The sequence below is a fragment of the Melanostigma gelatinosum genome (genome assembly GCF_949748355.1).
Source record: "Melanostigma gelatinosum genome assembly, chromosome: 20".
In the NCBI taxonomy this organism is placed as follows: Eukaryota; Metazoa; Chordata; class Actinopteri; order Perciformes; family Zoarcidae; genus Melanostigma; species Melanostigma gelatinosum.
Genome location: NC_136653.1, coordinates 8302581 through 8328964, shown reverse-complemented (window position 1 = coordinate 8328964; position 26384 = coordinate 8302581). Strand labels below are relative to the sequence as shown.

General features: G+C 45.9%; 1 protein-coding gene across 3 annotated transcripts in view; it reads right to left on the bottom strand.

Moving 5' to 3' along the window:
- Positions 1–26384, bottom strand: part of LOC306794148 (partitioning defective 3 homolog) — a gene marked incomplete at its 5' end in the record, with an annotated part of 334738 nt that overhangs the window by 158962 nt on the left and 149392 nt on the right. For all 3 annotated transcript variants that reach the window (XM_079292080.1, XM_079292081.1, XM_079292082.1), the window contains 5 exons: positions 10272–10459; positions 11976–12191; positions 14715–14840; positions 18246–18329; positions 19318–19427. In XM_079292080.1, the coding sequence (XP_079148206.1) occupies positions 10272–10459; positions 11976–12191; positions 14715–14840; positions 18246–18329; positions 19318–19427 (724 nt within the window). The remainder of the gene's footprint in view (positions 1–10271; positions 10460–11975; positions 12192–14714; positions 14841–18245; positions 18330–19317; positions 19428–26384) is intronic.

Here is a 26384-nt window from a genome sequence, read left to right as displayed (position 1 = left end):
AACCAAAGCTGTGTTGGTCGCCACTCCATCACCAGCATGACGGATTCAGATCCGGAGAAGCTGCACAGTATGGCGGCCCTTTCAAATCCTCTACATCGCCGTCTTTCTTCCCCTTTCCACTGTGACCCCGCCCACTCCCTCGCTGCCATGCCAGTGCCTTTCCCCTCATCTGGTTCACACAGCCTAATGAGCCGAATCAAAACTCCCGCCCATTGTCAGATGCCGTCATTAACGGCCTCCAATCAGGCAATTGGGAGAACGCATCTCTAATCGGCCTGCAGTAATTAACCACTGCCGTCTTTATTTTGGGGTAATAGGACACCAGGATAAAAGTAATTGTATCCTTTCTGGATTAGTTGGAATCCTGGCTCCAATAAGCCAATTAAACAGCAAACATGAGGAGAGGCCGAGGCACATTAGAATGACTTAATGTCCTTTTCGGGCTGCAGTATTTGATTAGGGCACTCTTGTTAATTTGCCAAGCAAGATCTGCTCCTGCCACTCGGAACTCAGGCCCACTTAGGCCCGAATCGCAACAATTACAACGAGTCAACAACAAAACTGCTGAAGCCTTTCAAAAAGTACATTAGTAGCGATGAAGTCCGATGGTAATCAAACGGAACTGTCAAAATGGATTCCAGGGGTCACACTTCCCTCGATTTTAAGTGCTCAGTTGGATTTGCAATTCAACAGCGCTTGGACAATTCATCTCCATTTGTAGTTCACGAATGGCTTGCAGTTTACAAGCGAGGCACATCCATTCTGTTAAGCCCCATTTAAATCATGAGCAATAATCTCAGAAACCATTTATGTCACTTGGGCAAGAGCATACTTGTGAGAGTTATGACTGGTGTTGAATTGGACCATGAAGTGGCTCGTGAAAATAAACTCATCCTGGCATCGGCCTCTGGAGCTGCTGGAGCGCCACCAACATGGCCCCAGCTTGGTTTCACAAAATTGAGAGACTTGTGTGTGTGTGTGTGCAGAAATAAACCGAGAAGAACTTCATCGCATTTAAAATGAAAATATATATATAACTTGCACTGCAGCCCCACGTTGTATAAAAGCTCTGAAGCTGTCTGTGCTGGCAGCGATCGGGGACCTTCGCCAAACATATCCGAGCAGCCTGTGACTGCATTCCCCCCGAGCGCGTTGCATTTAGTTTGCGCTGCTGCCCTCACTCGCTGTATTATTCCCTGAAGCTCGCCGCTAAGGCCTCGGTGCCAGCGTTCGACTTAGCATCTGCTCCCTCCGACAGCAAAAAAGAGGAGCAAAGAGAGAGAGAGAGAGAGAGACAAAGAGTAGGCGTGTCCCCTCAGCGCTGGTTCATTTTACAACCAACTGCTCGTCAATTCATACGACGGTAGAGAAGCGATGAAAAGGAGAGGAAGTCTGGCAGTGAACCCGCCACAATGGTTGGCGAAGACATACAACTGCTCCAGGATCAAAGGCCTGTCCAAGTCCACAAACAAAGCAACCTCAGCTGGAAGCGGACTGATTGCCCAATCTTAATATGTGAGCCGCGAGACCGTGGTGACGTAGCCTGAGTGCATCAAACCACAAACCCTGTTTTTTAAAGAAGTGGTCGATCTGTGTTTTGCATCTGCGCTCCCCTCGAAGGATGAACTACTTCATGGTTGTCACATCAGCAACTTAATGATCAAAACAGTAAAACTGTATCTTTGTGTAGATGCTTTCTTTCCTCAGGCAGTGAGACTCCTCCACCTCACCATTAAAAATGGTTGTTTTTAAAGGAATTACAGCTGCATTCTGTTGTCCGACCCTGTGTTGTACGGTGACATTAAATTAACCGTGAAGTGCAATGAAATGCAGAATGCTGCTCGATCTGGCTCGTAGAGAATCGGAGAAGCCTGCAAAATAGAGCCTGCCCACTTTTATGCTGTAATATTACCTGCTACACTGAGCGCTTCTCCAACTCTCTGATGAGAGATCGGATGTAACTTGTCAATGAAGTGACTGATCGACTGGTTTCAAACAAAGTCAAACCACTGGGCCCTATTCTAAGGGAAAGGAAGTTGAATAATAAATACATTCTCAGCCACATCACTGGTCTCATCGCTATGAAACAGCGGTGTCAATCACAGTGACGCATGACGTCACCAGCTCAACAAATTGGCTCCTCCAGGAACACGCTGTTGTCTAGATCAGTGATTCTTAACCATAGGGCCGCGGCCCATGATTGGGCCGCGAGCGCCACCTAGAGGGCCGCGAAAAACGTTCAGTTTTGCACCTGTGGGCCGCGAGGGCCGCGGGACTGCATAGGTTATCAATTGAAGACACCAGAGATATCACTGTTATCCATGAGACACTCAGTTACGATACAGTTTACCACCACCAGGTGGCGGTAATGCGTCAGTCAGTTGTTTAACAAGCTGCAATAAGCAGAAGAAGACACTCAGCTAGCCGCTAGCCTGTAGCGAAAGTTATGGATAAGTTATTAAAAAGAAAAAATGAAGACGACAGTAGTGCCATACCCCCCAAAAGTCTAAATGTGTGCGCAAGTACAACCCTGACTTTCTTAAGTTTCTTAAGCTTTGTGAACGGAGGCAACGAGGCAGAGCCGAGTGCTCAGTGTGTGGAATGTGGGCTAATGCTATCAAACGAAGCACTGAAGCCTTCAACAATAAAGCGACACGTAGCGACGAAACATCCAACGCTCGTGGGAAAGTCTGTTGGGCTTCTTGTTGTGTATGCAGGTTTACATACACATGATAATAAATGTCTTTGTGATCATCACATTGTATCATCTCATTTATTTAACAAGGGTTTTGCCTGTTCAACACCGGCGTCCTCCATCCCCTCCCCTTCCGTTCCTACGGCTTGTTTGCGCAAATACGTCACAAAACATGTCCGTGTTTGGTATCCCAGCATGCCAAAAATCCTCATCTTTGCAAAGAAATCATCGATTTTCTTTCATTTCTTATGGTTTCTCCACAAAAGGAGCCCACACACACACTGTCCAAAGTCGCCATAACCGCTGCAAGTCGTATCTTGCAGCATTTCGACGGAAAAAGACACATTACAGACCCGACAACGTGCTAGCGGATGTTACCATGGAGCTACTGCCTTCAGAAAACGCTAGTACTTATAGTACAAACCTTATCCTCCTCTTCCATAAGCCGTCAACCAACGTTTGCGTAACTGAGCTATTCTCATTCTCGTTCGTGCGCTCGGTCGCAGCCATTAAGCACAGCAAGTCCGCTACTCACACACCATGTCTTCGACCATATATACATCGTTTTTGCAATTTGTAAAGGCTAAAAATAAAAGGAAAATAATATAATATCACAATATAAAGGGAGAAACACCTTTAGTGTGTCAGAATATCATGTGGTTACCATGTGTCCATTTGGGTCTCCAAATGTCCTTTTAGAGCTCCGCCTGGATCTCTTCATGGAAGAAACTCTGTAGAATGGTCATACTTTGTCCAATCTTCTTCAAATGGGGCAGTTGTTCACTGATAGTGTAGTTGCAGCCCTATACTGTCCTTTACCTGTACAGATACAGCCACCGGCAGTTATTTATACTGAAAGATACTTTTTTATTTTATGCAGACAAAAATCTTAAATTTGTACTGACTCTAAAGGCCCACTGCTCTGTTTCTGTATGACCTACAGGTTGTCTGACACTTTTGATGCATATAGTCAGAGTGGGCCCCGGGACACTTTGTACTTGAAAAGTTGGGCCCCGAGGTCAAAAAGGTTAAGAACCCCTGCTCTAAGACACTGACCGCTCCACTTTCTGTCCGTTATTTGGTGCCGAGCAGGCAGCGCTCAGTGGATTTGTATTGGTGTGTCAGCTCAAAACAGCTGCTTGTTGACGAGAGTGGGGACACCGAACCAAACCCTAAATGTGTCCTAAACCAAAACAATGAGCTTAAAGAGGCTTAAACGTTCTGCAGAGCTGCAAAGTAAAGTGATGAATCTTTGTATCCGCCTCTCTGGAGGCTTAATTCTCACAATGAGGAACAAACATCTGTAGTCCTCTCATTCAATATAAATATAAAAGAAACATTCCTACACTACAATTTCTCTGTCAAATAACAGTAAAGTGCTGGCAGCAGAGACGCCAGCAATGTACTGTAATTCTACAGTATTCATACTGTGAAATGACTTAACAGCATATTACTGTAAAATTATAATGCAGTGTATTTCTGTATTTTTTTCAATTTCTGTATTTTTTTCTGTATTTTTTACATCATTTTGAGACATAAATAACCTTATTATGAAATGACCACATGGTCAAGTATATTTCAGTCTCAAGTGAACTTATAGAAAGGAAAAAGTATATGGTCCTGGCCAAGGGGACAGCAGAACGTAATATAAATCAAAAACAGCTGATAAATGCATTTTACAGGACAGGTGGCAACATTAAGGCCCATCATGATGATTTAGTCTGAATCTACTGCATGTTGATCATATGGCCGACATAACCTCACTGATAATTATATCATTGTTTATAGTAACTGAGGTTAGCTTTAGTTTAGAGCAGTGGTCCCCAACCACCGGTACCGGGCCGCACAGGAAGAATAAATATTATATTATTTCCGTTTTATTGATTATCAGAGTCTGAAGGAAGTTTTATTTTGAAAAATGACCGGATTCTCTCGCAATTTCATCCGCCTGTGCCTCTTGACATGTCAAGACGCTTTGTCTCGGTCACAATTCTGCTGGTGTTTTGGATTCAAATCGAGGCTGAATATCCTGAGATCGCCACTAAAGCACTGAAAACCCTGCTTCCATTTCCAACATCCTCTTTGTGAAGCGGGATGTTCTGCAGTGACAGCAATCAAAACAAAATGGCGGAGTAGAGTGGACATCAAGAACAGACTTCGGGTGTCATTGTCTCCCATTACCCCCAGATGGGGTAATGGGAGACTAATGGGAGGGCTGCCACCGATTCAGCAATGTTAAAAGGATCATTTGTGGAGTTACTTGCAACAGCTTAAACTTTTGTTGTGACTTGTTGCATGTATGATTTTAAATATCTGCAAAGCAACAGACAAAATAATTTTTTTAATATACAGTGTTGTATCATTACTGCTAATGGGTCATAATGTGTGGAGTTTTGTGAAAACTGCCATGGAAAACATGCTGAACACTGGACTAGCAAATAGTGAATTCATAGAATAGAACAGAATAGAATAGAATGCTGGATGGAACTGGAACACAGCTGAGTTCTGGGATTAGAATGTTGAGGTGTCATCTTGTGGATGAAGCCCAGTGCTCCACAGAGGACAGCTGGACAGCTCTGAGGGAAGCCACAGGCAAAACCACTCCTCAACATTTCTTGTAAAGTATTTTATTTTATTTTATATGACTGGTCAGACTCCCTGTTGAGGTGAAGGTCTGTCATCTGGCAAATTGGCAGATGAACTTGCAAGCTTTTCAACCTCACTTCAGGCTTCCGGTGTGTCCGATGTCGGCTGCTGGGGTCAGATACCCTCACCAAACTCCTGTCGTGTAAACCAGGAGCATATCTGACCTGTAACTTTGGATTCAGAATAGACTTTGACTGCTACCACGTTTCATAATTTGGCTCACGATGTTTGGTGCCACTATTATAATTGAAGGATTACCAAATCCCTCCTTGAATATCAAATTGTTAGCATTGATTATTTACTGAGAGTAAAGTACAGTACAACTTAGAGAGCTTTGCTTAGAGGAGGGATATTTTGAAATATAGTATTTATAATCATACAGTTGTAAAATAATGAACTAACTGTGTAAAATGTTGGCATTTACTCTAACCTCCTACATTAGGACAGTGTTTTCATGCTGTCATTCACTCACTCTCTGTGCTTTCTCTCCTCACAAGTTTCTATGGATCATTGTTATATCTGGACACTGGTCTTGCCTCTAACGTAGTTGTGACACATGCAAGAGTAACTTCCCTGGTTGCCCTGATCGTGACAGTGAGCGTGTACTGTCGGGGAGAGGCAGTCACGTATCTCCTGAGTGAGAGTCCTGAACGGTGACATGTCGCTGTGTTGGGCTGCTGTTTCAGTAGTATCAAACAAGGGGATGGCCAGTCTTCAAATCATGTGCCAACATGCGTTTGGGTACTTCCTGTGTCCGATGTACAATGATGGGGTAATATACTCTCACCAAACTCCTGTCGTGTGAACCAGCAGCATATCTGACCTGTAGCATTGGATTCAGAATAGACTTTGTCCGTCAGCACTTTTCGTAATTTGGCTTAGTATGTTTGGTGCCACTATAATAATTTAAGGATTACCAAATCCCTCCTTGAATATCAAATTGTTAGCATTGATTATTTACTGAGGGTCAAGTACAGTAAAACGTATAGAGCTTTGCTCAGAGGAGTGATATTTTGAAATAATTAATTTACAACTGTATGACTATAAATACTATAACTACCGGTATGTAAAGTTTGAGGATTTACTCTGACTTCCTACATTAGGACAGTCTTTGTATGCTCTTATTCACTCCCTCATCTCTCTGACTCTCGCTCTCTGGCTCCTACTCTATCAGCTGACAGTGGGCGATTTCGCCACGGCCTCCCTCAGCCAATCATATATTTCCTGTCAAACTTTAAAGACCTGTTCTCTTCTGTGCAGTCAGCTGTCATTTCAGTACGAACCGATGTGACCCTCCTCCCCATTCATCATTACATCTGGTGTTCAAGGTTTCTTCCACTGAGGGCAGTCCCACTCCACATGCCATCATCTATCTTCAACCTGCCCCTACTATCTTCAACAACTCTACCAGTGTCGACTCTCCAAAATTTTAACTTTACTTTGCACAATTTAATAAATGTATTTGTTCACTGTAAATTAAGTTTCTCCTGATTTAACAAGCTGTGTCTCCCTGTATAAGTGTGTCAATGATCTCCCGGTGGCTTCAGTTCTATTTGTTTTGTTTTTTGTGATGTATGTTATTTTATTTCAAACTAATTTGCAATCATAAGAAGCGTGGTCTTTGTTGGTGAAATGTTTCTCACATACAAACAATTACTTATCGTAAAAAATCTTCAAATATATAGTAGAGTAAAATGTTTTCGGTGCGTTTTCTAGAAACTACAGGTCTGATGAGGAAAGTGGGAACAGGTGTGTAGGTGGGAGGGGCTGTCATGTGACCAGGACTGGCAGGTCTGGGGAGTGAGCAGGGGCTGGAGAGAAGGACAGAGAGCCAGGACGGGCAAAACCACCAACCCACTAGAAAGTCTCTGACCTCCCTCGAACTTCTCAGACAGTTTAAGTCAGGGGTGCCGCCACGTCATTTTATGTGGCCCACGAATCCGCCAGAATTTATTTTCTTTTGATTTAAAAAAAATAAAATAAAAAGTTAGATTTGATAATAAAAATATCCCCATCGTCGAAATCATGAGATCGAAAGTCGAAGTTATGAGATAGAAAGGCATAATGATGAGCTACTTAAACACACAGTCACAGAAGCAGCTCTTTGGCTGCTTACTGTACACTTGCAAATATTATTGTGAGTATATTGATGACTACTTTAAACGTGGCTTTACAACACATGAAACACTTCACGTGGGATTGTGCAAACGCACCCTTGAAAGGATTTTAAGCTTTGAACAAAGTTATTATAATTACTTGTGTTTGCTATTTTCTTTAATAGTTTGATCTTTGATAGAGTAATCTGGGTTTCTTAACCCTAAATTAAAAGGATTTAAGTTATAATAACAGAAATGTGCTGAAATATAGTTTTACATTTATATAACTGCATGTACAATATTTTAACATTTGAATAAACAATCAAATGCAGAGACAGTTATTTACCAATCTGTTGGGAGTAGTTACATTTACACCGTCTTACATTTACAACCGGCCCTTTGAGGCCGACCGTGATGCTGATGTGGCCCGGAGTGAAGATGAGCTTGACACCCCTGCTCTAAGTGCATGTTTAATTTTTTCAAGACTTAAAAAAAACATCACATCCTTAAGCCAGGCATATATGGCTCTTTTCTTATTAAATGGCTCACTTCTCCCTTTGGTCGTATCTTGAATGCCCAAACTATTAGGCGTAGTTATCACTTATATTAACATAATCACAACCAAAAGAAAAATAATAATCCCAAAACAGTTGATGTGCTTTACTGTAACGTCCAGTCGTAATAAATACTTCTCAGTCTCAACTATTATCCAAATAACTATGATAAAGCCACATTTTTTGCTGACAGTATAGCTTTCCCATCATGATCTGCTTCACTGAATATCTAACAACATACAGAGATATATATTCTAGATCATGTATCAACTGCTGACAAACCCCTTGAATGAATAAGAGCGGATGTTTACTTTTGCAGTGGTGGAATCTAACTAATTAATTAACTATATTTCAAAGCTTTAGTTATAGTTACTTTGCAAAGTTAGATTGTTGATAACAACATAAGGTAGGTTAGAATATATTATTACAGATAGTAAATATAGTAGCGGTGTATTAGATCTGGATTATTCTTCCACCCCTGGACTTCAGTAAGTTAAGTGACACAATGTCACACTTTTAATGGAATATCTAACGTGTGACTTATTATCTCCAACTAATGGCCTATAGTGCCAGTAAGCTGTTGTGCTGAAACATGTTGGTTAGATCAGTGATTCTTAACCATAGGGCCGCGGCCCATGATTGGGCCGCGAGCGCCACCTAGAGGGCCGCGAAAAACGTTCAGTTTTGCACCTGTGGGCCGCGAGGGCCGCGGGACTGCATAGGTTATCAATTGAAGACACCAGAGATATCACTGTTATCCATGAGACACTCAGTTACGATACAGCTTCCCACCACCAGGTGGCGGTAATGCGTCAGTCAGTTGTTTAACAAGCTGCAATAAGCAGAAGAAGACACTCAGCTAGCCGCTAGCCTGTAGCGAAAGTTATGGATAAGTTATTAAAAAGAAAAAATGAAGACGACAGTAGTGCCATACCCCCCAAAAGTCTAAATGTGTGTGCAAGTACAACCCTGACTTTCTTAAGTTTCTTAAGCTTTGTGAACGGAGGCAACGAGGCAGAGCCGAGGGCTCAGTGTGTGGAATGTGGGCTAATGCTATCAAACGAAGCACTGAAGCCTTCAAAAATAAAGCGACACGTAGTGACGAAACATCCAACGCTCGTGGGAAAGTCTGTTGGGCTTCTTGTTGTGTATGCAGGTTTACATACACATGATAATAAATGTCTTTGTGATCATCACATTGTATCATCTCATTTATTTAACAAGGGTTTTGCCTGTTCAACACCGGCGTCCTCCATCCCCTCCCCTTCCGTTCCTACGGCTTGTTTGCGCAAATACGTCACAAAACATGTCCGTGTTTGGTATCCCAGCATGCCAAAAATCCTCATCTTTGCAAAGAAATCATCGATTTTCTTTCATTTCTTATGGTTTCTCCACAAAAGGAGCCCACACACACACTGTCCAAAGTCGCCATAACCGCTGCAAGTCGTATCTTGCAGCATTTCGACGGAAAAAGACACATTACAGACCCGACAACGTGCTAGCGGATGTTACCATGGAGCTACTGCCTTCAGAAAACGCTAGTACTTATAGTACAAACCTTATCCTCCTCTTCCATAAGCCGTCAACCAACGTTTGCGTAACTGAGCTATTCTCATTCTCGTTCGTGCGCTCGGTCGCAGCCATTAAGCACAGCAAGTCCGCTACTCACACACCATGTCTTCGACCATATATACATAGTTTTTGCAATTTGTAAAGGCTAAAAATAAAAGGAAAATAATATAATATCACAATATAAAGGGAGAAACACCTTTAGTGTGTCAGAATATCATGTGGTTACCATGTGTCCATTTGGGTCTCCAAATGTCCTTTTAGAGCTCCGCCTGGATCTCTTCATGGAAGAAACACTGTAGAATGGTCATACTTTGTCCAATCTTCTTCAAATTTGAGGCAGTTGTTCACTGATAGTGTAGTTGCAGCCCTATACTGTCCTTTACCTGTACAGATACAGCCACCGGCAGTTATTTATACTGAAAGATACTTTTTTATTTTATGCGGACAAAAATCTTAAATTTGTACTGACTCCAAAGGCCCACTGCTCTGTTTCTGTATGACCTACAGGTTGTCTGACACTTTTGATGCATATAGTCAGAGTGGGCCCCGGGACACTTTGTACTTGAAAAGTTGGGCCCCGAGGTCAAAAAGGTTAAGAACCCCTGGTCTAGATGGTGCAGAACAGTAGCGTTAGCCTTGTAGCGCATTTTAGGAGTAAAGGTGGACACACAGGATGACAACAAACACCAGTCGTCTGCTGGTTCTTACCTTTCTTCAGCTGGATGTTGAATTTGCGTCCTTTGTTCTTAAAGTAGGAGCTGGTGGACAGGTTGGTGCTTATCCTGCGCTGCAGGGAGGGCGAGAGGGCTGAAGAGGTCCTGGCGACCACGGTGTGGGTTAAGGTGACGTACCGTCGGCTCGGCTCGGGGGTGCTTCGTGCCGCGGGTCCCGGGTGGCTGAAGAGCAAGACAAAGTTCGAGGTTTGGTCTGTGTTTTACCAACAGAAATGGAAAACGTCGAACATAATGTGCTGGAAAGTAAAGCAGAAGTTTATTTCCAGCATACTCTTTTGAAATATTCCATATTTTTTGTATTTTTTTTTACAAGTAGTTCAACATTTCAACAACAACCGAAACAAACAAAAAAACTTTACATCACGATATTATCGCAAAACAACATGTTTAATCTCCACCAGGAGATCATGTATTCGTCGTTTATGTGTGTGTGTGTGTGTGTGTGTGTGTGTGAGCATGCGTGCGTGTGCATCTCTGTCTCTGTCCGTCTGTTTATCCAAAGTGAATCTTGCATATTGCAGGACCCATCAGCTTAATACTTGTGCTCAATTATGACTGTATGCTCAAGGACCTCTCGTGATTGCAGTGATTTACAATTTTAGAAAACATATTTTATTGCCTGTTTTATACCAGCGTGGTGGATGACTCCTCACTACTCCTCTTGCTTCCTATACAGATTATCGCTCAGGAAATGGCAAACTGAAGCGAGCGCTGACTACATCGGTCTTCTCCTGTCGGTAGGAGAGCTAGTGAGCCGCTAGCAGCCGGTGGGCAGCAGCGTCACAGCAGGACTGTGTTCAGAGGAAGTGTTCAACAGACATGAAGCGTTGCACAGTGAACTGCAGTTTAGCCGCACAGGGCAGCGCCACTGTTCTTGAGTAATTTCAACAAGTATCACGAGGACTTTTGTGCCACGATTGATCATGCACAAAGCGCTGAATAGTTTATTTCTCTTGTTCTTGTTTCAAGGCAACGTTCCGATCTACAAGATCTTCCTCGGGCAAATGTGAAAGAAAACCGTTGCCTTGAAAAGAGAACAAGAGAAAGTAGCTGTTTATTTGGAGGCTAACAGTGTGCAAACCGTTGTGCTCCTGCATGTACATACTATCTGTCAAGCTACTATGTTGTTAAGTATGATGCAATAAAATGATGTCTCAACATGATTCTCTCTGTATCGAGGGGGATATTTACACATTGACTCAATGTAACAAGCAGAATGTAGAGGATTCATGAATTGATATGATTGAGATTAAGACGGTAAGCCTGTAGACATGGACCTACTTGGTAAACACCCACATGTTTAGCTTTCTGGAATCAGGCCCACAACGTTACAGAACTGAACAGTAACCACAGGCAGATAAAATGGTCTTTAACAAGGTGATCAGCCACGTGGACTTTGAGTCCTCGGGTAGAAATGATTGTTAAACTGTCCTCCTGCATTTCATAGTGCAGCTTTTAAACATTGATGGATCCGCAGTGGAGCTATTCATGAAAAGTCATTGACTGGTGTAATTTAAACAGAATTGCATTGACTGGGAGCTTGAGATTCCTTAGCCTTCTCATGCTTCATGGTAATGTGTGTGTGTGTCACTTTGGTCTGGCTTTCTAACGCTGTGTAAGTTGTCTTAACGTGAACACCATGCTGCATAGGAATACACACGGCAACTCTTAAACCCACTTGTGGTTGAGGCCTGGTTGTGGTCCAGATCTGGGCGGAAGGCTGGACCGATCCCCCGACTGCAGGGAGACTTGGCTGAAGCGGACTCTGTTGGGCTGGGGCGGGCTGAGCTCGGTCTGGGCCATCAGCAGCTCGTAATGCCTCTTCATGGCTGCGGGGACCACGTGGAAGAGGATGTACGGGCCACGCATCGCCTGCTTGAAAATGCTCTGGGCTCTGGAGGTGATGCAGAAAAACAAAGAAAATGAAGCAGCTTTAACACGATAAGAGACACAAGTACAATTATACTATCATAGCCTGATGGATATCGAAGGATAAGGAGGGCTATGTTACATTACATTACATTATCTATAATTACCAGCATCAAGACAGGAATGAGATAAGAATGGTGAGTCAGTGATGAAACTGTATATTTTCTATGTTGTGCCAGAGAAAGATAATCTAAAGGGGGAGCTCTACAGTACAGCACTCTGTGTGTGTGTGTGTGTGTGTGTGTGTGTGTGTGTGTGTGTGTGTGTGTGTGTGTGTGTGTGTGTGTGTGTGTGTGTGTGTGTGTGGACATGAGTGGACTCAACAATCACAGCAGAGATGATGAATCATGCATCGAGGAAGCTTTCCAGACAATGAGCTTCCAAAGTAAGCGGACACACACTCTACTCTTTACGCACAAAATAAGAAGAAAATAGCCAAAACACACACTCAGTCTCATGCATCTTCTTTTTGGGGGGGGGGGGGGCTAATAAGCCAAGCCAACAAGAGGCTCAACCTGATTCCCAGACGCAAGAATTGTTTAGTCTGGTTTGCCGGTGGCACTTAGCATATAGATAGGCTGGGCCAGGGGCGAGCCATGCAGCAGCATAAGGGGGCCAGAGACGCGTTGGGATTCTGGATTCCAACAATCCCACCTCCTGTTTCCAGACTCCCATTACCAGGCCGGTGATACCATGCTGATTCGATCCAAATGACAGCCGCTAAGCCGCCTCTGCCACCAACACACAGCACTTCATGCGAGCAGCGTCGCGGAGGCGAAGCGCGCACGCCGCGCCGCGCCAAGCCACTCCTGCAGGATTTGGTCTCTCCCATCTTTTATTCTTATGGTAATTTACCAAAAAATCACTCACGGGCGCACACTCAGGAATGATGACTGAGTGAGCAAAGAGTGCACGTGTGTGTGTGTGTTTGCACGCCAATGTTCTCACCTGCACATATACAGTGCCATCGCTCCAGTAATCAGCCTCCACGCGAGGCTGATTAAATAATAAATTACCCCATCAATGCATCATTACATTCAGTTAGATTAAGCGCCTCAAAATATTTACAATTTATTTACAATGCAAAACAATCCAAGGAGATGAGACTATCACTTTAAATTGTTGCTCTGTGCGGCGCACAATCAAGGTCGGGCTGTGGGGGGGGAAGTGATGAGAGAGCGAAGGGGGGGGGGGGGGGCAGACGGGGAGAAAAAGTTTAGCTCCCTCACCTCATTTACATGCAGAATAGCAAACATCATATGCATTTGGATGCTGGTGAGGAGCGAGTGTTTGGTGGGGTTGGGGGGGGGGGGGGGGGGGTACGTGCGGAACGCTAAAAAACATCACCCCCGAGTGGATTTGGTTTGTAAGCCTCTTTCACAGTAGAGAAGGCTTGGAAGGAAACTGGGATGTTTACTAATGACAATAGCATCGTTTTGATAAAGAAAAAAGACAAAATCCTCAAACCTCAGTGGCTTTGTACACGCTCAGATGAATACATCAACATTATGTGGGAAGGTAACCGTGATAGTCTGGAGTTCATCACAATGTTTTCTTATGGGGGGCTTTTCTAAGCTGCTTATACAATTGTAGACATGCCAGGCCGAGATAAAAATGAATTTTGATAGTAATAGAGTAAAGAAATAAATGGTAAGTCTCTGACTCTACTTCTGAACACAGAAGGATTCCAAACGTGGTCTCTGTCAGTCATCCAGCAGGGCGGCTCTATGAGCCCAGTGGTTTTTAAGATGACTGTGTCCAGGCCAGTATGACTGTGGGCTGGGCCTTTCGTTAGCAGGAATCAGGGCTATTTCTTCCCGTGGAGGAGTGGATGATAAGGGAGAGAGCAGAGCAGATCCCTGTGCGCTGCCTCCAGAAGGCAGCCTGGAGGAGAAGCAATCTATTTCTCAGCCTGACACACACACACACACACACACACACACACACAGTGTAGATAAGACGTTATAGCTCGGTGTAGCTGTGCATGTGTCAGGCGTACGTGTGTGTGTCTGTGTGTGTGTGTGAGGAAGAAGGGTGGCTTTGTATAAATGGGTGGAAAAGTCACAGGTTTATATCTTCATTCCACTTTAGGAAATGAATGGGGAGCGATGAATCGATAGGAATGAACTGAGAGAGGAGTGTAGGTGGTTTCGGATCAGGGCGGTGCGAAGCGGTGGTGAAGGACTGCAGGTCACTGAGACCTATTACAGGAAAGCCAACAAAGTCAGTCATATTTCTGTTTCATTGTGCAGCTGTGTGGGTGTCCCGTCTCCCTGACGTTTGGGCTCCACTTATCAACAGCAACACTGTTCACTGTCCAGCACGGGGCCTCTCAGAATGAACTGTGGCCGTATGTGTGCTGGCTTTGGAAGCGGTGGAAGAAATTAAAACCGGCATGGCGTTCAGAGGACCTGGCAAGAAGGGGGGGGGGGCATACTGAAGTTAGTGAAACCCAACATAACCGCAGAGGGTCAACGTTAGAGCTTACTGTTCGAAGCGCAGGTGGCGGATGTCTCCCTGGTTAATTTTGACAATGCAGTCGTTCTCCTGGAAGAGACGCTCCTGCTCGGCTTTCCCGCCGCGCTCCAGTCGCTTCACCAGCAAGCCCTGAGTCCTGGAAATGACAACACAAGGTTCAGACACACACTGTATCAAATGCACCGCACACAGTCACATTCCAATACACTGAACAGCAGGCGGCAAGTTGCAAGCGTCCTTGTATTTAAAAGAGTGAATGACAGTGCGTAGAAGACTGGAGAAGATGGAGGAGGGACTAGAAAGATCAGCTAGGTGACGAGTGATATCCAAAGAAGGAGGTAAATCTCTTTGTAATGAGTTGATATTGGTTGTTTAATGGCCTGGAGATTTATAACTGTTTATTTTTTTTCCCCCACCAGATTTTGGAGAAAGTATTTAAGTTCACGAAGTAACTTTAGCCCAGTTGTAAGGAATGCACTTTTGCACCCTACTGTCACCGAAAGTAAACTCTCCAAACTCTAAGCCAAGACAAAGACCTGCATTACTCACACACTTTTAAGCCCGGGTCCGCCGCTCTGTCCACCCTCTCTGTGGGCAGGTTTGAGAGAATGACAGGGCGGGTTGTCTGAGGTAATCCAGAACCAACAGCTAAGAGATCATCTTATGGCTTCAGAGGAATCGCTGCACTTTCCTTCACTGGAGCTTAAGACGAGATCCGGCGGTGCCGTAATAAACACCCGAGCAGTTCCACGGCAGCGCAAGCTCAGCAATCCCTTGAAAAGAAGGCAACCTTTACCCCCCCCCCACCTAAATAAATACATCAGTGAGCTCCTCGGGGCTTTAGGCCCTGAGGATAACCACATGCACAGACATCGGATGTGTGCTCTCGCAGCAGATCTACAAACTCCATCCGTGTCTGAGGCGCCGGATGCCTGAGGAAGCAGGTAGACCGACTGAGTGCAAACGTTCGGTGTCCTTGCATGAACTGACAAAAAGTTTGGAGGGCTTACTTTTTGGGGAATTAAAAAGAATGATGAAATATATCAGAGCCTGAAGTATTGAGAAGCCAAACTCAGATGTGCACGATAACACTGCAAATCAGCAGCTTATCAGTGGCAAGGACACAGGCTACGTGCTCTTTGTCATTTGCAGTTACCTCCTGTCGTTTCCACTGGACACACAAACAACAGCACATTTAAATTGTGACCCTGTTTACCGCGGATGTCAAGGGCAGATTTAGCAGAGCTCTTTAGCATTTCAGCCAAACGGGGCCACTCTCGGAACATTGCCCTAATTGGCTGCGTAACGTGGGCATCCACGCTCCTCGCCACAGACTCGTCTCGGCTCCTCGACGGGGGTGAGCGGCCTCAGCGCGCGAGTTGAAATGAAGGATGACAAAAGGCCCTTCCCTCTTTCTCGGTGGCTGAGCCGGCTGAGCCAGGTCAGCTTAAGTGTGTTGAACAGAGAGTAATTGCGGGCGGCGCGGAAGCGGACATGATTGCGCTCTATCTCCACAAGTGTTGGCAGCTTGAAAACAAAGTATTGCAAATGGAGATTACAGCGTGGACACACGCTAATGACTTCTGATGCGGTGGCAAGCCAGACGCAGGAGATGAAGGAGTCTCGGCTGATCCCTGATCAGTATTCAAAGCAGCAGCAGGAGGATTGGTGGATAAAGCGGCATCTTTTAGAGATTTGAGGAAGATGATGATTTCGTAAAAGCACTGTTATTGTGATGACTGTAATGCACCGCCGCCACCTCAATTCCTTCTCATCTGGTGGTTTTTTTTTTGATGGAGATATTTATCAAGTTATTGGGGGGGAAAAAGGAGAGCTAAAGCACAATCTAAATGGCACTCTCACAGGCTGTGAGTCAGTGAATTAATGAGGTGTCAGATATGAGCACGAGGAGTTTGTAGTTAAGACGATTCTCTGCAAACTTTTGAGAAAAATATCAAGTCTCACTGCCAAAACACAAGCATCCGCATGGTGCTACGCTGTATGGATTGACTCCATCTTGTGGCCGGGGCGGCAGTGCTGAGACGTGATTTGAAGGAGGCCACCTGCTCTCATCCGCTGCCTTTAATCAAATAATAATCCAATCAGGATCCATTTATCCGCGGCAATTATGTCCGCAGTTTGTTTACAATTGAAACTGGTCACGGAATGAGAAGTTCATTAAGCAGAGAATGCATCTGCCAGGTGTGTGTGTGTCCATTGCTGGGGGAGGGAGGGAGAGAGAGGGAGAGGGAGAGAGAGAGATACTGTCTGCGGGAGTGACAGAGTCTCCGAGCTCTCTCCTGCAGCTGTGTCCCCCTCCTGCTTGGATCCTACTTGATGTCAGTACGGTGGAGCAGAATGCGGCGCTGGAGCGCCTGCAGTTGCTTGTTTGCAGTCTGGCTTTGCGGCCAGCCTGACCCCTGTGACCCTGGTCTAGACACTAATGACAGCCCGCTGAGCCTGATGCCTCCTGTCCTAGCGCACAGCACACAGGAAAGAGCTGAGCCAGGCCATTAGCATCATCCCACTGACCAGACGCTAAGTCGTATCATGTCTGAAGTTAATTGAAGGCTCCGATGGCTATTAGTGCCGACCTTAGCGGACGGGGAAGAAACAGATTCGCCAACGCGGCGTTACTGCTGTATCTTGCAAGCTGCAGTTTGATTGTGTGGGGATACATAAGGAGCCGGGGGATAATAGCTAATAAACAGCTGGATTTGAACTTTAATTGAAGCGATATTGCTTGGTGCCACTCATCATGAATCGCCGCGTTCCTCCTCTGACTCAGGATAACTCACGAGTGCCGCAGCTTATGAGGGAGTCAATCGCACGAGGTCACAGCTAAATATAGTTTCCTGACACTTGGTTATAAACAGCAATGGGATTAGTGTCCCAAAGAAATGACACGCAGCAATCTTCAATGACAGCCAACCCCTCTCTCTCTCCCTCCCTCCCTCCCTCTCTCTCCCAAATGTCATCCCATTCCATCTCCCCACTCGGTCTTTTCACCTCATTCCCCTGCCTCCCTCTCCCTGCCGCTGAGTAGCCACAATCACCTTGGTGGTGTGCCAGTCGCTTGGCGTGCAGCGGGGAATCTGTGTTATACACAAGCTTTTAGTTTGATTACATCTGGCCGCTTCCTCTGCCCTTTATTCTTTTGCTGGAACAACTGTAAACTGGGATGCATTCCTCCTCTTGTCCTCTGTCAACGACACTCCTCATCGTTTAAAAGTAAATCAATAAAAAAAGTCTAAAGAAAAGTGGTGAAAAAAAGCTGAATCACCTTCAAAGCGTTGTGTGGACACCGTTGTGACTGAGGACATAGGTTAGGATAAAAGACAAGTGTCAGTGAAAAAGACAGCCTGGAGCAAGCATGTAAAAAGAGGGGAATAAAAAAGAGAAACTCGAGAAATGTGAGCGATAGTGAAGTAAAAAGCAACATCCATGGGGCTTCAAAACAGAGGATGCAGGAGATGCTGAAACTAACCAGCCGTTGTTGTACACTGAGCTGCGTCGATGCTCAGGTTTCCTTTTCTCTTACCTGGCGTCCTGCGAGCAGAGAGGCAATACATGGATCCCCAGGGGCCCTCCTCCGTTGGACACCTCGACTGGCTTCAGCAGGCCTCTGCAGGACGATGATGGATGAGGCCGAGGGGACGAGAAGAGGGAGGAGTCACGGAGGGGGGGGGGGAGACAGGAGTGAATAAAACAACAACGACAAGAAAATGACAATGACGAGAGAATGCAGGAAGGCGGGACATAAAAGACGACACGGTGAAACATGACAAGACCTTGATGGGATGTATGGGATGGGGGTTGGTGCGGCCTTATTGGTGGAGGCTGCGTTGTGTTGTCTGTATGAAGTCATTCATTACAGAGTCAGGCTGGCGGACCTCAGGGTCGATTAGGGACCCAAATGGAGACTCCAATTAAGAGATTAAGATCAGATCGTTGTGCTAAAAGTGGACGGATTAATGAAAAACGTGTGTGGAAGGTAGAGGGGGGGGGGGGTAAAGACGTGAAGACAAATGAGCATAAGTGAGCGTTGATGCACATGAGTGTGACGATGTTGATGGAGGAAGGCGCGGTCGCTGTGTTTGCTTCGTGTTGTCTTTGTCATGCGGTCACATGGTTGTGTTTCGGTGTCTGGTGATGATGCGCTGGCAGTTATTAACATGTCTAGTATGACAGTGTTAAATTAAAAAGGTACAAAATAAAAAAGCTCAAATTATAAAAACCTCTGGTGTCATCTCGACATGCTGATGGTTTGTGTTTTGTCTGCCCAGGTTTTTAGATTCCTGCAGCCACTTCACATAATTCAGACTGTTCAACAGTTTTTAAAGGGACGATTCTACGGTACAAAATAGTTGCCATGAAAGCAGGAACACTGCCATGGTGTCTATTTCAATGGAACAGCACTGCAAACAAAGGTATATTGTGGCAGCAGATATATCTGAGGAAGATAACTCTTAGCTCGCCAAATAAGATCAAAACTATCTCCATGAGCAGATACCAGAACAGCTAAACAAATATATTTGAAAGAAATGTTGGTGAAGCAACCTAAAGACATACTGTATGTCATATAGGTGGTCGGGGGGTTGTTGATCACTCACTCTAGACTGAACACGTGCGAACGTTCCAATGAGGAATCGGCCCTCCCTATTGGCTCTATCCTTTCGATCCTCCTTTCCTGTCTCCTTCGCTCTTCTTCTTCCTCCTCCTCCTACACAGACAGAAAAAGAAGAAGAAAAAAGACAGGATAAATCATTAAAAGACTGCTCCGGCAAAGTAAAAGACTCACACTCTCAATGTCATTATTTCTAGCAGCGCTTGCATCTCCCTCTCCCCTGCCTGTAGCTCTCCTCTGGCTTTTAATCCAATTACCTGCAGGAACAAGTAACAGCCTCAATTCTAAATCAAAAGAGACTTTCTGCAGAGCACAGACGGCACCGGTGGCGCCGCGGAAACAACCTTCCCCGGCCAAAAAGCTTCAGCGACTGTAGTGACAAAGTGGCCCTGATCGATTGCTCCCACTCAATCAATCAGGTCTGGCCCGGGGCGTGGCACCTGCTGCCAGGTTGTTGTTTTTTTGCGGCGATGCGATCAGGTCTAGAGTGAAGGAAAGTGGTCGGCTGTCATTTGTTTCACTCGTGCTCCTTCATTTCATTTACTCATCCTCCTTCAGGGCCATTAGGCAGCGGAGGGCCGGGAGGCGGTGGCTTTTACAGGCCGGCCAGATGTCTGAGGACTTAACTAGACTCTGGAAAGGAGAGCAGCCTCATGCTCTCCTTAATGGGTTATACAATCCTTATCTGAGCTCTCTGCATGGGGACGGTACAGATTGAGCAAGGCACTCACATGCAGTGCTGACATGCTGCATGTAGAACGAGAGGGAGACGTATCTCATCCAATTCCAAGTCATCATCTGTTGAGGGTTAGCTACACAGGAGGAGCTCGGGAGGTTCATCAACACGTGAGCATCAGCATTTCAAATTTAAAAAGACAAGTCATTTCACTTTTTGCTTCCAGACCTGTAACTTCTACTGGTTGTGTTTGTGTGTGTGTGTGTGTGTGTGTGTGTCAGCACCCAGACAGGAGGGTCTGCTGAAAACGCTTTGTTAGCCGCCACTATTCCCCCCGCCCCTCACCTTCCTCTATCTCTCTCTTTTGCTGAAATGTCAAGCACATCCAAGCAGGTCTCGTGCCATCCTGGTTTGGTTATGGAAATGGATTCAACCTGCTGTCAGAGCCCGGGATATCTTTGGGACTCTCTCTCCCCTCTATTCATTTTTAAGAGCGTGGCCATGAAATTCTCATCAGCAGTCTATACCTTAAGAGACCTCGACTCAGCCCGCCTGTCTGTTTCCCCTCGCTAACCGTTCGGTATGAGAATGAGCCAGTCAATCAGGCAGCCCTGCCTTTAATTACGTGTCAGCTGAGTTCCCAGGTGCCCCGCGGGGACCGTTATTCACAAAGTCTTCGATAACCCCCCCCCCACCCGCAGGTTTTTTTTTGCATATATAAGGACCTGACCACCTGCGGGAGTCCATGAATAAAGACGGCAGGGCGTAGAGTGGAGAAGGCAGGTGAAATTGGACAAAAATACATTTCAGACCGTATGCCGTCAACCAGGATTGTCAGAAGCTGTGGTATGAAAAGGAATATCTATGACTTTACATAATGCTCAGCAAGAAAATGAAGGCGCCGACGGCGCTCGACGTCTTTGTCTCATTAGACCACAGAGTGATCTGAGAGAGAGAGAGAGCTGAAAATAAAGTGACGTGTAATTAACTCCAGCAGCTCGCAGCAACAAGCTCCTGTCCGTTCATTTGTAAATGGGGGAAGTGGCCGTGGATTCCCTCTTAGCATCCTTCTGCTGGAATACAAGGAAGACTCGACATGTGGCATGTGATGGAACAAAGAGGAGGCAAAGAATGAGGAAAGAGTATTACCGTCAGAGCACCACGGTGAAGAGATTCTTCACCTCGCACTAGGCCGAAAGCACAGTGCGAGCGGTTTGTGAGCGGTGTGAATGTGACAGGTAAAATGAGTAGAGAGCAGCTCTGGAGCACGGTGATGTTTCTATTCAGCTGTATCCCGGAGGATTGGTGCGGGAAAAACTGAAAAAGGAACGGTGAAAATGACACCAAAGCAAAGACGTTTCAGGGAGAGGGAGCAAAACCCGAGTAAAGCGTCAGTGGAGGAGGGAACATGAGTTGTGAAGGAGAGTAATGGCTTTGACAGCTTTGTTAAAAGTGGGGTGAATCTGCAAACAGGGTGAGATCTTCACTTGTTTGGCGAACTTGCGAAGTGCAGCGATCCGCCTCACACCGCTCCGGATTTCAGATGTTGACTTTCCTCTGCGAGGACATCTGGCACGATGCTTCAGATATGAAAGTGGAATCATGCCGCTGCATCGGCAGGACGGTAATGTTTAGCACCTCTGGAGCGACGCGAACAGCCATAAACAAATAACACACCCGTTCTCCTCCACTGCTCTTGTGAGTGCTCGTGTATTGAGAGCACATTCTCACTCTCATATTTAAACGACACGCTTCAACTGCCAGTAAATGTCCGCCATGAACACAAACGCATGATTGACACCTGACCCTGGATTCAAAAACGCAGTGGCCACGGTGGTTCATTCGAGTCAACAACGGGGCTATCCAAGCAGCACAGCCTCCTCTTTAGAGACTCTGGACTACGACTGAGCTCGGACAGACAAACACATAAGGCTGAACATGATAAATAATGACTTGTTAAGACATTTCAGACAGTGAGGACCTTTGTGGCGGCTAACAGCGGAGTCAGAATTGCAGGGGTCAGCGTCTCCTTGTGACCATGAGCCAGCAGGAGAAGCCATCTCCTTTCATATTCACTGCCAGCCCACTTATTGTCTCTCCTCGTGTCAGTGGCAAAGCACTGAGTGACAGCAGAGGAGAGGCACGGGCTAGATATACATCCATCTCTCTCTGCCCCTCTCTCTCCATCATTCTGAATCTACCACTTCCCCCCCCCCCCTCTCTAAAAAAAAACGCAGTTTCTTCCTCCCCCTTGAGTGCTTTTAGCACCCTGTTGATCCCTTGGTAACCAGTGGAGTGAGGGAAAGCAACAAAGCTTTTCAACTCCATGGCACTCATTTCTATCTCTCTCTCTCGCTCCGCTTCACTCCCTCCCTCCCCCTCATCTCTCTCCCCTCCTCCCTGATCTGTGGCCAAAAAAATCCACCAGCCTCTTTAACATTGAAGGAAAGCAAAAAAAGCAAAAAGCAAGGGATGGAGGCTTGACCATCGGACAGCTGCAGCATTAGATTATTGAGACCCATAAGAGAGAGAGAAAGAGGGAGAGAGAGAGAGGGGAGAGAGGGAGGGAGAGAGAGAGGGGAGAGAGAGATAGAGAGAGAGAAAGAGGGAGAGAGAGAGAGGGGAGAGAGAGAGGGGAGAGAGGGAGAGGGAGAGAGAGAGAGGGGAGAGAGAGAGGGGAGAGAGGGAGAGCTGCAAAGTGCAGAGTCTTGTTACCTTCAAATGGACAGACAGGTTAGAACGGTGAGAGGACCAAGGAGAGAGGCGAAGAGTGGAAGGGAGGGAGGGAGGGAGGGAGGGAGGGAGGGAGCAGCTGTCTGCTCACGAAGGAAACACTGTACAGATACACACACATATTAAAGCCCACTGCTTGGGGGGATTGGGGCAAAGGGTGTGTGTTGAGGGGCTGTCATTCTCCATCAACCGCTGTCCTAAAGGACACCTACTGTGAGCGTGCGCGTGTGTGAGAGTGTGTCATGCCATTAGCCATGGGCGAGTACAACATGTATCTGTTGGGAGAAGGGGGACTCCCTCCCGAGCCCGTCTTTGGCGTCAAGGGCTTTACAAGGACAGGTTCAAAGGTCGCGGTGTGTGGTGTGTTCCTGGCCACCAGCCCTCCTTTAGGGTCTGTGCGACAGCTTCGTGTCGGACGATGCCCGCCTGTGACCAGCAGAACCATGGAGGCCAAAGAAGTATCTCAAGAAATGAACAATGTGGCGTGTGCGCTGAAGGAAAAAACGGAAATAAATGAAGGAAACAAGCAGTTTAACCAGAGCATTTAGCAAAATGGCTGTTGAAATATTTACAAAGACTGCCTTTCCCTCCTGATCCAGCCAGCGAAAAATACAAATTATTAATTGTGCGAGGTGACACACGCCCCTCGTGGAAACATTAAAAAAGCCAAAGGTAACAAACGACGGCAACATGTGAAAATAATCTGCTTTCAGGGAGCAGAGGTGTAGAAAGAAAGCAGCTTTTTCCTCTCCCTCACGAAAGGTTAAGGAGCCATAATTGTACCCTCATTACCTCCAGTTAATGCCGTTTGACTAAACACTGTACAACAGACAAGAAAGAAAAGGGACTTCACAGTGCCGCCGCATCGCACAATGGCATTGACATATGAAGACAAGCCGCCGGTAATAACTCCTAACTGTCCTATTAAAGTCCCTTTGACCTCACAAAGCAATTACCAATATGTTTCCATCTTAACCGGAGCCAGAGTCACGCTGAATCAATCAGCGGTTCAAACTTGGACGCAAAGATTCTTCACCTGAATCCGACCCACAGATGATCCCAGGATGGATGCGGTGTGTAGGGTGAGCTGGCCATAGCTGCAACAGAATTGGCCGTACGTGGATTATTCTGCATGTTACTTTTATTCCCTCATGTCCATCTTCTCAGAGCAAACTGCCAAATTACGCACAAAAACCGCCTGTGTGAGTTGCACCCAACGACCCCGCCCCACCCCTCCCTCCGCCCTCCTTAACCCCTCGTTTCCCAAGCAGCCCGTCGGACTCCAACGCCATTAAAACAACCGATACGTCACAATGACTGAGATTATGAGACACTTATTTACATTTATGTTGGGGATGGGGGAGCATCATAAAAGGCTGAGTGAAGAGTTAAACTGGTTAGTGGATGATGAAGGGTCATAATGTCCTCCTTCGTCCAACCCACAAGTTCCCTAAATGGCACTTAAGCAGGGAGGCAAAGACCAGTTCCAGCATACCTTCTTATCTCCTTTATGTTGTTATGATCTTATGGATCCCGATGATGTAAGCTAATGGGGATTTCAATACGCAGCGATGAGGATTCACTTTGTTGATGGGAAGAGAGTCGTACACAGAATATACAGCGTTGAACCTGCCATATCGGGCGCTCTCCCGATGAATGTTTAATTTCTTTGGCAAGCTATTAGCTCCCCGTTGGCCTGGAAATTGCAGATGTGGAAGAAAATCAAAGCCGCGTGACCCCGGTGCCTGCTTTCTCTTGCTTTGTATATGTGTGCGTGAGAGAGACGGAGAGAGAGAGCGAGGTTACGATACTACGGTCCTGTGTTTGTGTGCCAAGTTGAGAAGCCCGGGCGGCGGCTGGCCTCTGATGAGGACATGTGTTGTCTTTCATATTTCACACCCCTGCACCCACGGGCCCCAGCCTTGTTCAAAGGAGAGCACTGGCATTCCGGATTGCATGTACTATTCCTTTTGATGGTGTCGAGAGGGAGTCAAGTTTGAGTCGTTGTGCTCGGTTAGGACGTGGGGGGCGGGGCTGGGTATCAAGAACCTGCTCCGAGTTGGAACCTCATTTTTGAAGAAACCAGCTTTTTTTTTTGGATTCCGCTCATCCGGCCTGACAGCAAAGTTTGGACTTACTCAACAGTCCTGACCAATACATTCATGAATGCAGCCTTTTTGATAGCATTGTTGATAGCACCACGGTGCGATACAATCAGCTAATGCTAGCACTGTATCGCGTAAATCAGGAAATCTTGTGGAGGGCAAGCACCTTTTTTTATTTAAAAAAAGCATGAAATACCACCTCACTTGTGACAAGATTAGTTTTCAGAATTTGATCAGAATCCAAACCAATATCAATCACAATATCGTGAAAACGAAATGATAACTGGCACCAACATATCTCCATTTTCAATTACATATTTCCCTGCCAGTGATATGCATGGTATACTGTCTTCTCAATTTGCCAAATTTCATATATAACACCCGCATCCAAGAAGCTGTTGTGAATCAACAACACTCTCCAGCCTTTACGTCTGTCTCTCTTTGTTTTGTTTAGGAAAGACATGGCTTCTGGCTCATGAACATTCAGGCTCTGATGTGGCTTTACTTGAAGCAAATTACAGAAACAGACAGGTTCCTAATGCGGTTCAGCAAATTAGATCAGAGACGTGAGGCAGCATTTGTCCACATCAGGACGGAGGGCGGCGAGATGTGGAGGGGTGGGGACGAGAGGCGGACAGTGCCGTCTGGGGGCTGATATTTGGAAAAACAAAGGCCCTCCTCTCTCTGCACTCCACTCCTTCTCCCTATTTGTCTCTCAACTGCAATCTTCAGCCCTTCTTTTGTCTCTGCCCCCTCCGACAGTGAGAGACCTGCTCTGTGCCGAATACATCATCTCCTGTTTCATATCAGGCCTGGACTGATCTATCAATGACACAGCTGCCTTTGCCTTTGCCCACTGTATCGTTAAATTGCACTTTAATTAAATTAGGCCTGCTAATTATGAGGGCTTAAATCAATCACCAGGTCAATAACAAAGGCTCAAAGCGGACGGGGAGGCCCGAGACTTTCTCCAAACCTCATCAATAACACAACGCAACCGGAGCAGACCGCTCCTGTACCGGCGAGCCGGAGGTTCAAACGGGTAGGAAAGACTGCGAATTGAGTTATCGTCACCGGCTTTTGTCCAGAGCACTTCTTACCCGTACAAGCCCTGTGAATAATGTTGTTTGAATGCAGTGGAAGTGTTTCAAAAGAGTCCCAATGTGCACAGCATTTTGCATGAGAATAGCACTTCAAAGGGGGTGTTTAAAGCAGATTTACAGTTGCTGGTGCATGAAGAAATGGTTCAAAAGGGATGTTATCACCTTCCAGACACCTGGCTTAGGTGAAGGGAGGTGATTCTCCACAGATAATCCTGGGGGGTTGAGTGCGCAGCCCAGCTGAGCGGCCGGTCCCATCTGAACCCCGGCTCTTTATCCATGCATTAAAAAGAGCTCTGTGGTGCTTCTCACAGATTAATCATCATTTTGAGCTGATTAAGCAGGAGGACAGTCTGCTTTCCGCTGTTCAGAACGTTTAATCAATCTTTCAAACTGTGAAGGTCAGTGAGCAAAAGTTACCCCACGTTGAAATAATAGT